This window comes from Gadus morhua, chromosome 18 (genome assembly GCF_902167405.1).
Source record: "Gadus morhua chromosome 18, gadMor3.0, whole genome shotgun sequence".
In the NCBI taxonomy this organism is placed as follows: domain Eukaryota; kingdom Metazoa; phylum Chordata; class Actinopteri; order Gadiformes; family Gadidae; genus Gadus; species Gadus morhua.
The window spans coordinates 16,535,641-16,548,654 of record NC_044065.1 but is presented as its reverse complement, the minus strand read 5'-3'; the positions used below and the strand labels follow the sequence as shown (position 1 = coordinate 16,548,654).

Sequence of the window (13,014 nt, the reverse complement as noted above, 5' to 3'; positions counted from 1 at the left end):
GACTGTTTAATTGATTATGGTGCAACATTATTAATTAATTCTCCAGGAATATTTCTGCAAGGCAAAGAATTGTGTCAAAGGTCAATTCATTTTTAGTGATGATACAATGATGATAGAACCTTGGCTTTCATTACTGTAGCCTTATGTCTTTTAGCCTTTAAATTACCGTAGAACGAAGGCACAAGTATGAAAAAATGTATCATCACATTAAATGGCCAGATTTACAAACAGCCGTTTGGGAGCCAAGAGAGCTTGCACTTTTTAGTGAGCTTAGCCAAATGATCTGACTCAATGAAAATATCAGTGACTAGCTACCTGCCAGTAATCAATCTGATTGCATTAGAGACCATACGGTCCGAGATGAGAACAATGTGTAAATCTTTAGGTGATACACGTCGTCAAAATTGAGAAAACATCTCACCCATCTTCAGCCCTTATATTTAAATATCGTAAACCATCGTAAATCAATTGAGTGGAACTACTGCCCGCAATTACTTTCTTCGTCATTGATGCTTTACCGCCCTCTAGTGGCCAGTGTTGGCAAGGCCCGTTTAAAGGAAAAGTGTAATAGATAATGTATCGTTTTGTTTGACGCCCGACCCAAGATAGCACTGTTTCGGCTAATTTTACGGGAAGTTTTAAAAACAAGCCTGGTTACGGTTAATGGAGAGCTTTTATGTCTGTATGAAACTTTCTAGTGTAAACAATGACCAGAGATGAACCTGGGAGAAGGTGGATGTTTTGTTTTGATTTTGTTACTCCTTATCTCTTCCTGTTTATCCTCTTAGTTTCTATCTGGGTTCTGCCCACAGGGATGCCTCTAACCTGGATAATTCAACTATAGCGTGTGTGTGTGTGTGTGTGTGTGTGTGTGTGTGTGTGTGTGTGTGTGTGTGCGTGTGCGTGCGTGTGCGTGTGCGTGCGTGTGTATGTGTGCGTTATGAGGGGGCGCCTGTGTGTGTGTATGTGTGTCTTTCATCATCTTTTAGAAGGATGTATTTTCATATACTGATTAATATGTTTTTGTATTCTTTCATTATTTTGAACATTTGAATACATTTAAGAGGACATATATTTGGAATGCTTTCAAATGTGAATGTAGCTTTTAACTTAAATTACATCTATTCTAAGGTAAATCATTAACAATTTAGGCCTAAAGGAGAGAAAATATATACAATCCCAAATTGATTTCCACTTTGGGATTGATAAACAACATGCATTTTTTTCCGAACAGCCTGACGCTTTCATGAAGCATGTAACAAAAACATGTAACATCTATCATATCACATTTACAATTGTATTTATTCAATAATTATAATATCTAATATCATATTATTTCATTATTGTCAACTTCGCCTCATGTTTTTTGATGCATTTAACGCTGTGCTGTGCTGGGGGTTAACATTGGGATTCAGAAGAACTCAAGGTTCTCCACCTGGATAGTACTTTAGGCCACCAGGAAAGGGTAGACAATGGCGGCCACTTAATGGCCTTTGTTCTGATGCATCCCTGATCCCAGGTGGACTGTTTGTCTCCAGGAGAGGAGCCGTAGTGATGGGAGCGATAGTGCGAGGCAGGGGGACTCTCTCTGCCTCCATTAGGAGGCAGAAGAGCCAGAGGAGATGGCATCAGGCCTCTAGGCCAGCAGGAGAGCACAGGACTAAATGATATCAGGTGGCCAGAGAAGAGGAGACGAGGATCACTATCACTGACTGCTAAGACCAGGGTGCTTTCAGACTACTAGCCCTGAGCATAGATATACATACAAACAGACGCACACACACACACACACACACACTCTGACGCCCATGGGTGCACGCACACAACCACTCAAACACACGCATGCACAGATACACACACACACGTTTACACCTTCACACACACACACACACACACACACACACACACACACACACACACACACACACACACACACACTCACACAAACACACACAGATCAACACACAAACAAACAAACGCAATCACACACAGATACACAGCTACACCGGCACACACACAGAGACACACACACACCAGAGTAGGCCTATATATTGGGACACTTGCCGCGGCAGAGTCCAGAGTGACCTGGGAGAGTCCCGAGAGAGCGCCCAGAGAGAGAGAGCCGAGGGAGCAGAGGAATGGAGACTAAAGCAGTGAAGGAGAAGAGCCTGGAGGACGGACGGGCCGCCATGGCGGCGTGCTACCAGGGGTTCGATCCTGCGGCCTACCTGCAGTACAACTACACGCCGCCGCGAGCAGACTTCTGCCGCCGCGACAGCATCGTACCCTGGAAGCTGGGCTGCCTGCACCGCGCCTTCACAGAAGGTAGAGGGGAGAGTGTGTGTGTGTGTGTGTGTGTGTGTGTGTGTGTGTGTGTGTGTGTGTGTGTGGTGTGTGTGTGTGTGTGTGTGTGTGTGTGTGTGTGTGTGTTTGTGGCTATGTGTGTGTGTGTGTGTGTGTGTGTGTGTGTGTGTGTGTGTGTGTGTGTGTGTGTGTGTGTCTGTGTGTGTGTGTGTGTGTGTGTGTGTGTGTGTGTGTGTGTGTGTGTGTGTTTGAGTGAAAGAGAGAGACAGAGAGAGAAAGGGTCTTTACAAGATAATCTAAAATGTACGTTATTAATCCCAGATACAAAATGAGGGTATTACAGCAGGAAGTACAGCACAGGATTAGGTATTAAATAGAGATTTAAAATGCAATGAGATAAACATTTACATATACTATACAGAAACATGCCTAAGTGCACAATATGTGTCTGATTGCTTTATTGTGTTAAAGAGAGATGGATCAAAAGAGAGTCTGTATATGAATGTCTGGCTCTAGAATGTTCTCTACAACAGGACCTTGAAAATAAATCAAAGACTTGTGTTCAATGCAACTTCAACTTTATGGTGTAAAAAAAAAAAAGTGCTGCCAATGTCTTACTTAGGTGTTAAAATACCTTGTATGAGTTCAAGTGTGTAGTGGTTTGGGTGTTTGGACTCCGTGGGTTGAGGAATACTGGTTTTGACCCCCCAGTGTCCGCAGCCTAACCTGTGAGCATCCCTGAACAAGATGTCCCCCACCCCAACCTGCTCCTTAAAGAAACGCGTGACTGCTTTCACAAATACCTCAACACTGAACAGACTCACCTGACCCTCCCTCCTCTCCCCCTCCTCTCCCCCTCCTCTCCCCCCCTCCAGAGGACATCACGGGGGGGGTCCTGGTGGACGTGGGCTCCGGCCCCACGCTGTACCAGGTCCTGAGCGGCTGTGAGGTCTTCGAGCGCCTGGTGCTCACGGACTTCCTGGAGGTGAACCGTCGGGAGCTGAGGGGCTGGCTGCAGGAGCAGGGGAAGAGCAGCCTGGACTGGACCCCCTACCTCCAGCACGTCTGCAAGCTGGAGGGACGCGGGTAAACCCAGCACACAGGGCCCTTAAAGGGCCCCTGTATCAGCACGGGGCCACCCAACACACCCAACACACAACGCTCTATCCAGGGTCCATAATCAACAGTAGTGATAGTCATAAGGATATAACAATATAACAAAAAACAATATAACAATATCTCCCTCTCTCTCTCTCTCTCTCTCTCTCTCTCTCTCTCTCTCTCTCTCTCTCTCTCTCTCTCTCTCTCTCTCTCTCTCCCTCCCTCTCTCTCTCTCTCTCTCTCTCTCTCTCTCTCTCTCTCCCCCAGAGTGTCGGCGTGGAGTGAGAAGGCGGCCCGTCTGCGGGCGGTGGTGTCCGACGTGCTGCCCATCGACGTGCACTGCCCCCAGCCCCTGGCCCCGGGGGCCCTCCCCTCTCCGGGGGCCGACTGCCTGGTGTCCAGCTTCTGCCTGGAGAGCGTGAGCCCCGACCTGGACGCCTTCACGCGGGCCCTGGGCCACATCGGGGGCCTGCTGCGGCCCGGGGGCCACCTGCTGCTCATCGGGGCCCTGGGGGAGAGCTTCTACCTGGGGGGCCCCGGGGTGCAGATCCCCGTGGTGCCCCTGGACGAGGCCCAGGTGTGCGGCAGCCTGAGGGAGAGCGGCTACACCCTGATCCGGATGGAGGTGTACACCCTGCCGCCGGACATGAGGGTGGGCGTCGACGACGTCAGCGGCATCTTCTTCGTCAAGGCCAGGAAGGACTGAGGTCAGAGGTCGACTGGGGGCCGACCCCTACTCTGTGTCGAGGTCTCTGGACAGGGAGGGGGGCAGAGGGAGGAGTGGAAGGCCGTTGGATTGTAGCATAAGATCTATATATTAAGAAAGAAAGAGATGAGTGGATTTAAGAAGTAAGGACTATATCAAGCTACTAGTTGTAGGTAGTAAGTTAGGTTGTTGGTTAGTCTGTGTTTTTCGTTGTTTTTTAACACACGAAAATGTAGTTTTTCAGTATATGCGTTTGTATCAGTGTGGTGTTTTTTTGTTGATAATGAGGCTTACATCAATGAATCTCTTCATTACTGGGCAGAGTTTTTTTCCCAAAGTAAATAGAGTATTTCTCCACAACCGGAAGGGCTACAACATCTAATCTTGGCACAAAAGGAAAATAACAACTGTGAGATTGTTGTGCATGCTAAATAATCAATGTGGATGCTTGGTTAGAGTGAATAAAGCTAAAACACAGCATCATTCCAAGATTTCATTTCCATCTGAAATGCATTTCATGTTTTTGAATACCACCTCGTGCATATCATTTGGTAGCATCATAGCACAACACCGGATGTTTACCTGGGTCAATATGAGGCCAAAAGTGAAGTGGAGCAATCAGTCCAGAGTAGGTCCAGGTGGAATCGCCAAATGAAAATAATAAATCCAATGCCAACAAATGCAAATCAGTCAATATAACCTTGATATGACACAAAAAGGTTGATATCATGAGAACGCATTGTATAATTTGAATGACACCTGTAATGACACCAAGCCATTGCAAAAGCAAACAATCGCAATCGCACCATACAGCGACTAGTCTGGGACAAAGAACGTGTGGTCTGAATGAAGGCATTGACCTATTTCTTGTGAAACCCTCCCTTAGCTCCTATACATTGATTTTAAACACTGTGTTTGGTCGCAAAAAGGGAAGAAATCATTTTGGTTGTAGTTTTAGTCAAAGAGATTTATAGTTTATTCTGTAGGAATCAGTGGACTTTCAGCTTTCATATGATATATCTAGGTTGATCACATGGCATGAAAAATATCTCTATGCTGTGCATGTGGACCGTTATAATATACATAACTCTTGTTGTTACATGCTTCTTATATTGTTTGAGGTTGGAATTGTCATTTGTTTAATCGGCAATGGTTATGACAATAAAGTAATTAAAGTGGTGAATCCAATCTTTCTTTGCAGTGGGGGAGGTGTCTCGCCTGTATACGGGCCATTTCGGGATGAAAGACCAAAAGCGAGATGAATTCTCAGAGGCACACACATTTCATTGATTTCACCTTCTTCTCCAGGAGCTGTGTCTGGATGACTGCCAGTTTGGTGATTCAATCAGCCCACAGTTCATAACTGATGTTGAGAGAATCCATTGCAGCTGATATGAAATCCAAAAGACTCTCATTGTTAACATTGGCCAGTGGGTGAGTAATGTGATTGCTAGAAAAGGTGAACAGAAGAAAACACTGACCCACTATGAGGAATCTTTAAGCCTGGCCCACTGTCGTTTGCTGAACTAACCCTACATTAGTATGCAAACAAGGTTTATGTCAAACACAAAATGTTTTTTGGACTTGCCATCCAATACAAGGCAATCTGCTGTAAACTCATAGGGAGACACCTTAATAAAGTTCCTCCAAAACATATAAATTACATTCATAAAGTCAATGAGAGCTAAACGGTAGGAATACAGCATGTGATACATTTAAACCATTACTGAATCCTGCCTTAGAATGTGATTGAATTATTATTTCTGTTTTACCTCTGGATCAACAGTAGGTGGTAGCATCGAGCCTTGATAGGGAAAAAAAGGAAAAAGAGAAGAAGGAGAGGAATTAAGTGTAGTATTTGTTCATAAATCTTGATTTACAAACAAATTTGAGCAATCTTTCACATTGAAAGAGGTGTGTATAATGTGTTATATTTGAGCCGTAGAGCTATGTATTGTTAGCCTGATCATCTGTCTAGACTAGAGAAAGGGCCACAAGTCAGCACCACATGACCAACCAGCGACGTAGACTAGTTGGACTGGAGGGATCTAAAGGTGAACTGATGACTAAGCTATTGCACAGGGCCGAGCACTTGGACCTGAGTCACCAAGGTAGCTTAGCGAGGAGTAGGGATGGTGATCCCTTGATTCCTGGAGCTGTATGCACCAGCGTTAGCCTACCACCACAAAGGAGCATAAGGGCCAACTCTGAGTTGCTTCAGCCTTTAAAGGGGACCTCAACTGTTGATGAATGAGTGGCATAACGTTTGATTTAACACTAGTCCGCTATGAAATTAAAAAAACGAATTGATAATGCACACACACAGTTTTCTAGTTTTTCTGTTCGATATTTATGCTCTATGATGTAAAGTGTCTTTGAGTGACCTCCAAAAGAGAGCTATATAAATCCTATCCATTTTTTTATTATTATTTAAGACAATGAAACAATTTTGAATTGATGAACTCATCATTGTTCTGCACTGGAAGAACAATCAGCTATATTTGTGAAATAAAACAGACGCAAATAAACTTTTTTTTGTTGCATTTTTATTAACAATAACCATTATAAACATGAATACATGGGATTAGTAATTAGAGATTACATGAAAATTGATATGTTTAAACATGCTACATACAATAATAAACCGTTATAATAAACATGATACCAAAAATAAGTGATGTGCTGTGATGCATTAGAAAACATTCTGATTTGGTCTGCTGCAATCCGGTCAGGGACGGTTTTGCGTGGTACGGTTTGGTTTGTAGATTGGTTTAATCCATTTGGACATGGTTTAATCCAGCCTGGCTACTTTCCAAAATCTATTTGTTCACACGCCATTATTACATTAACAAACTGAAATAACTGCAGGGAAACTTAGCCACTGCACACCAAGCAAGCTTCTAGATGAAAATGTATAAAAACAATCTTAGGGAGTGGGTTTTAACACCTGTTCCTGTTATATAAATCCTTTAGAGCTCAGCCTCTCACTGCTGAGAGAGAGTGATAGAGAGACAGAGATGCTCTTAAATATGGGAATGTTCCTGTCTAGTGTCCTTGGCAGCCGAACTCTGAGTGGTCAGGATTTGTTGCAACCGGATCCTGTTCTGAACTCTTCAACTTCTCAACGTAAAACACAGCATCCATACACACAAACAAACAAGCAAACATGCACACACACACACACACACACACACACACACACACACACACACACACACACACACACACAAACACACACACACACACACACACACACACGCACACACACACACACACACACACACACACACACACACACACACACCTCCCCCCGTCCTGGTCCCCCTCTAGCCAGGTTATCCTCTACATGTCTCTTTAGCAAGCGACCCCCTCCTCTTCCTCCCCGTCCTCCTCCGTCAATCCTCCTCATCCTCCCCTCCATCGGCACTGCCCCCCTGGTCTCCATGGTGACGGGCAGCATTGGGGTGACGCAAGGCTGTGGTCGGCACGAAGTGCAGTGTCCGCATATCTTTTGAGATCTCTAAAGAAGTCAGTCGGTCAAAATTATTATTAACTTTTTAAACTTTTTTCAGTAAAGCATGCTTCTAATCACTTAATGATATTTAGTTAGATTTGACGTCTCAAATATGCATACTTTATACATTTATTTCCTTTTCTAGTTGGGTTTCTTTCCCCTGTAAAGCACTGCAATTGCTGTTTTGTATGAGTGCATTGCTACTGCATTAACATACTACTAACGTGTATCTCTGAATTAGTCCCTGAAGCGGATGTGCTAGATTGGGCCGATAGACACACAGTATTAGTGTGTGTTTATGTCTGATCCAAAATCCCTTACCCTCAGGCTCGCCATCAGAGGAGGAGCCATCCTCTTTCTCTACAGAGGCCCAGGACTCCAAGTGGGCCTGGGCCATCCTCTGAACATCTGGGAGGGGGGGGGGGAGACAGAAAGAGGGTTAGAGAGAGAGAGAGTGAGGGAGAGAGAGGGTCAGAGAGAGAGGGTGGGAGGGAGGGAGGGAGGGAGGGAGGGAGGGTGGGAGGGAGGGAGACAGAAAGGGTGAGAGAGACAGAGAGGATGAGAGAGAGAGGGAAATAGAGATTATCTGCAAACATTATCCTTAATAATGGAATTAGTTAATAGTAGCAGTAGCTATATCTATTGTAAATATTGATGTGATCAATGTATGTGTGTGTGTGTGTGTGGCACGGGGGTGTATATGTGTGTGTGTGTTTGTGTGTGTGTGTGTGTTTGTGTGTGTGTGTGTGTGTGTGTGTGTGTGTGTGTGTGTGTGTGTGTGTGTGTGTGTGTGTGTGTGTGTGTGTGTGTGTGTGTGTGTGTGTGTGTGTGTGTGTGTGTGTTAGTGTGGGTGGGTGGGTGGGTGGGTGGGTGTGAGTGTGTGTGTGTGTGTGTGTGTGTGTGTGTGTGTGTGTGTGTGTGTGTGTGTGTGTGTGTGTGTGTGTGTGTGCGTGCGTATGTCGACACAGCTGTGGGCATATTCTCTAATCCAGGATGATCCAGACCATGCCTACAGCTGTTTCCGCCATTTATCATAACACCCACACACACACAGACAGACACACACACACACACACACACACACACACACAAACACACAGACAAAAACACACACACATAGACACCAATTCCAGATGACGTCCTCGGTCAAAAGGCCACAGCAGAATTGTTTTTTTGTCATTTTTAAGTGCTGTGTTCTCTGTAATCTCATAACCAGCGGTCCACTATGGACTGCTATGGACTCATATAGAAAGTACCTTTGAGGGAAGGAGGTTCATAGCCTGATGGGGTGTTCCGGCTGGCCTTCAGTGCTCCCTGAAGAATACAATACAGACCATAAATAATAATAACAATAGGTTTTCTAAAAGAGATGCATATGGTTATATTCAGAGTATGACACAGTGACTGCATCCCCCTTGTTTGTCCCATATAGGGGGCTGTCCCTGCAGTTGGCCTTACAGGTGGAGGCTTCTCTTGAAGTGTCAGGCGGAGTCCTACCTTAAGAGACACAGCCCCCTCCTCTGGAGACGTAGGATCGGACAGCGTAAAGAGCGTCGCGGGAGTGGGCCTTCGTCGCCGTATCTTTGCGGCGGAGAGAGAAAGGGAGACAGAGACATGTGGATCTCGTACACAGTATGCAGCAATGCTGAGCCAACGCCCCGAGGACCGCACTCAAAACAGGAACCGTTAATAAGGACATGACGCGATGGAGGACCTCGTAGACGCCTCGTTGGCCTTTGGATCCTGACAACGTTGCCGCCTTATTGGAGGTGCAAAGTCTGACCTTTAAACAAACACAAGTAAACGGAGAGCTTTGATTTATCTGGATGAAAAGCACTATGACGTTTGCCTTTGTTAGCAGATTACAATGTGTCAATTAGTTGTTTTTATTCAAGGGTTGCTACGTAAAATAAAATATATGTTATATAGAAAATGTATTTGATTCTATATTTATATAAAAATGACTCACTGAAATCAATTGAAAAATGTAACCCTTATAGTTCTTTGTATTCAGAAAAAAAAACAGCTCATTTGAATTTGTTTGCACGACAGTCTTGGCCTCTCAGCTATGGCGATGATGTTGACGTATCTCAGCAATAGGAGTATTAATGTCTATAGTTAATCTTCGCTAAAACAGGTCGAGTTTGATGGACTCACCACAAAACCACCACATCACTGTGTGAGTGCCGTGCGTTGCCACGACAAAGACCTCATTTAATATATAGACTTTATAATATTCAGGTTAACCTTCAAATGTATCATATTATACAGAAGCCATGCTGCTGTTTTACTGTCCTCAGCAGGAAGGACACTCAGCCATCCTTGATTTAGAGTGTATTCACTTTGTAAGATATAGTTCAGCGTGTAGACTGTCAAAAAACAATACATGTATTTTTCAAAAAGGTCTTTAAGAATATTGAAAAAGTGTGAAAAAGTAGTGTTGAAATTTGACGAAAACACTGGTTGCATTGATGAAAAAGCAAGTCATAAGTAAAACATTCAAATTAAGGCAAATGCAGAGCCAGCAGACCTGCCGTAACCAGGGAGACCAACAAACTTCCACTCATTCCATGGTGTAATCCACTTTCTGCTCGGAAATGACACGGGTGGTTTATGGAGCTTTCCTAATAGTGGTCCAAAGGAACTATGTCCTCACCAAAAAGTTGTTTGTCACCTTGTAATATAATATGATTTCAATATGATTAGCCCTGATTAGGTCAACCCGGGGTCAAAATGTCTCCCACAATTTCCCACCCAAGAAGGGGTAAAAAATGTCTGCTTCTCAGACAACATTGCATCTCCGCCGATTGTGTGTTGTATCTTGTTGTTCTTGTGTGAAGGAGGGTGTTAGCAGAGCGTTACGCAACAAAAACCATCTCCGCTCGAAATTACATTCTGTTCTTTTTTTGGTTCAACAGCAAAGTGTGATTACATACTAAAGAGATGTTAGAGAAACATCATGTTTCATAATTGGATTTATATCGAACGACAACGCTCATGTGATTTCTTGTATCTCCGATGTTGCGTTCATCCCTATGAAATGACCCAACTGCCATCCTGGTTACAACAGTGTGAGGAGCAACGTAGCGTTGAGTCCATAAGAGGGCATGTGTAGTATGCATGCTGGAAGAACCACACCCTCACTCGAGGTGTCTAAAACGTTCCAAACTGGACCAAGCAGCGACAACAAAACAAAGGAATTTACGAAGTTTCACACGGTAGGCATCCGTAGGCGAGGTAGATGAACAAACACAAAACACACATTGAAACAATGACCTGAAAATCAGGCAGAAACCGGGGGAACCTGTTGAGCTATAATCTTAGTTTAATTGGCTAGAACTGGTAAGAGCCCATCCGTCAGCTAATGAGTCAAATGCTGTGGGCAGTGTCAGTTCAGGTTGACTGCGAGACTGACTCTGCTTAATGAGGGTCATGAGTTCACCTGTTTAACCGTGAGGCTTATAATACATCTCAGTGTTGTTTCAGAGGAAACAGGTCACGCAATGTTTTTGTGCAAAAGTGTACGTCTTCCATTCTGTGTGTTATTTAGAAGGTTTTGGATCAGCAAAGTCTGGCGAGTTAGAAAGCTTTGTTCAGGGCAGAGCGCACGCATGAATGGGCTTCAGAGTGCACGCCGCTGGCTGCCTTCCAGAGTTCAGCACCAGTCATTTTAGGATGATCGGGAATATCGGCACTCTTAACAAAATAAAAGTCTCCCGGACCAATCAGTTTGGAGTTTGGGTCCGTCAGTTTAAGATGCCTTTTTGTTAGGCTGTTGAAGAGCTACACATGGTTTAATAATGGCTAGCAATGAATACCAATCTGCATCTCAAATGTAGAATATATCTTCAGCCAAGTGTTAGGAAGAAAAGATCTATTTGAGCCGGAATACTATAAAGAGGAAATCTAACAGTAGAAGACAGCAGATATGGGATAGGGATTTCAGAGTCCTGCAGTTCAGCGTACATGGAGGTTTATAAATGCAGTATTAGCAATACTAAACCACTAGCATTTTCACAGTTAACTCAACAAGTTTTCTCATCGAATGGACGACAGTAGCAATGCTTTGTCATCGTCATGCTGCACAGACGGTTGACCTTTAACTTATAGGTTCACACCAACGTGTATTTCTTCAGTATTACCCTTATTGAGGAGTATACTCATGACCAAACTAAAACTGTCTGGCATTGACACTGGAAAGAGTTTTGATCACAATGTGGTGGCAGAGGATGTTTTTCTTCTGAGCGTCGGGGCCCCAGGCTATGTGATATGCCTGATTGGATGGTCAAATGTTATGTTAATCGCAGCATCCCCATTGGCTATTCAGGAGGTAGGGTCAAATGTGGGGAAAACGTTTAGTACCTTTGGCTTATACTGGTATATTTGATCCGTAGCAGTAAACTTGGGATTCACACATACATTTGAGTTCTGTGCAAACAGTTTACCCACAAACAATTAGTTGTGTAAATGCAAACCTGATGTGTAACCTAAAACTTTTGAAGTTAACTTTTGAACCTTTATTTTGCAGGTGCAAACCTTCGATGTGTAACTGCAAATTAAACATATTTGTTCAAATAAATTTGACACATTCACACATTTGAATGTTTTCACACAAAAGGTTTTCACACATTCACACATGGTGTTGCACCAAGACAATACTTTTCAACCTCATTTGATCCGAAACACTCCACCTTTTCTCCGCCACACGCTATGTAAAGAATCTTAGAGACACTTTATGACAAACATATACAACTGCAAACTTGAAGAAAGTCACGGAACAGAAGAAGTGCATGAGACGGTGAAGGGGTGAACAGAAGCTGAGGGGTGTGTGAAGGGGGTACGATGACATGATGAGGGTACTAACGAGCGACAGGCGAGGGTGTAGTAGAACGGGTATGTGGAACCATTGGGCCGGATGCATTCGGTTGGTATTTATATGAGTACAACAAAACCAACAGGCTATTCCAACTGTCAACCATTAGTCATGGGAGCCAAAAGTAGCAATTTTTATGGACATACTACGGTTTCGCAGATTTTCAACCTGACAGCTGCAATTGATGACGACAGCGCAAATACTGTGCAATGTGTTGTATATGATTGCAAAGAAAATGCTGGAATGTTTTTTTTGTGTGTCCATAATTATATTTGTTTATTACAACTTGAGTTGACTGTTTGTTGGGGACACTGCTCTAGGGTTGTATGGTTTATCAATAACATTTTAAAGTTTCATCATTTTAAAAGTCATCCTCCTGTTGAAATGCATTATGGGTTATCCATGCAACTGTAATTTTGACGGAAATAGTATGCACTCCGGGTACTTTTATTATATTCTTTGCATACAAGCCCATGTGTAAATATGAGTGTAGATATAACCCTAACCTACTAACCC

General features: G+C 43.8%; 2 protein-coding genes across 2 annotated transcripts in view; one reads left to right on the top strand and one right to left on the bottom strand.

Moving 5' to 3' along the window:
- The first annotated feature begins 2,066 nt into the window (after positions 1-2,066).
- On the top strand, positions 2,067-5,294 carry pnmt (phenylethanolamine N-methyltransferase). Its single transcript, XM_030340044.1, has 3 exons — positions 2,067-2,325; positions 3,180-3,390; positions 3,673-5,294. The coding sequence occupies exons 1-3, from the start codon at positions 2,139-2,141 to the stop codon at positions 4,109-4,111; spliced, it is 837 nt and encodes a 278-aa protein (XP_030195904.1). The 5' UTR covers positions 2,067-2,138; the 3' UTR covers positions 4,112-5,294.
- A 1,341-nt stretch (positions 5,295-6,635) lies between these two features.
- Positions 6,636-13,014, bottom strand: part of LOC115531056 (protein phosphatase 1 regulatory subunit 1B) — an 8,648-nt gene continuing 2,269 nt past the window's right edge. Inside the window, exons 2-5 of the mRNA XM_030340068.1 lie at positions 9,123-9,206; positions 8,882-8,939; positions 7,947-8,033; positions 6,636-7,631 (exon numbers count right to left, since the gene is read on the bottom strand). Of these exons, the coding sequence (XP_030195928.1) occupies positions 7,507-7,631; positions 7,947-8,033; positions 8,882-8,939; positions 9,123-9,206 (354 nt within the window). The 3' untranslated portion in view covers positions 6,636-7,506. The remainder of the gene's footprint in view (positions 7,632-7,946; positions 8,034-8,881; positions 8,940-9,122; positions 9,207-13,014) is intronic.

What these genes read in the sequence shown, in the direction of transcription:
- pnmt (XM_030340044.1), top strand. Translation starts at nt 2,139, where the DNA reads ATGGAGACTAAAGCAGTGAAGGAGAAGAGCCTGGAGGACGGACGGGCC. An exon ending in GCACCGCGCCTTCACAGAAG is followed by an intron (nt 2,326 to 3,179) that starts GTAGAGGGGAGA and finishes CCCCCCCTCCAG; the next exon opens with AGGACATCACGGGGGGGGTC. An exon ending in TGCAAGCTGGAGGGACGCGG is followed by an intron (nt 3,391 to 3,672) that starts GTAAACCCAGCA and finishes TCTCTCCCCCAG; the next exon opens with AGTGTCGGCGTGGAGTGAGA.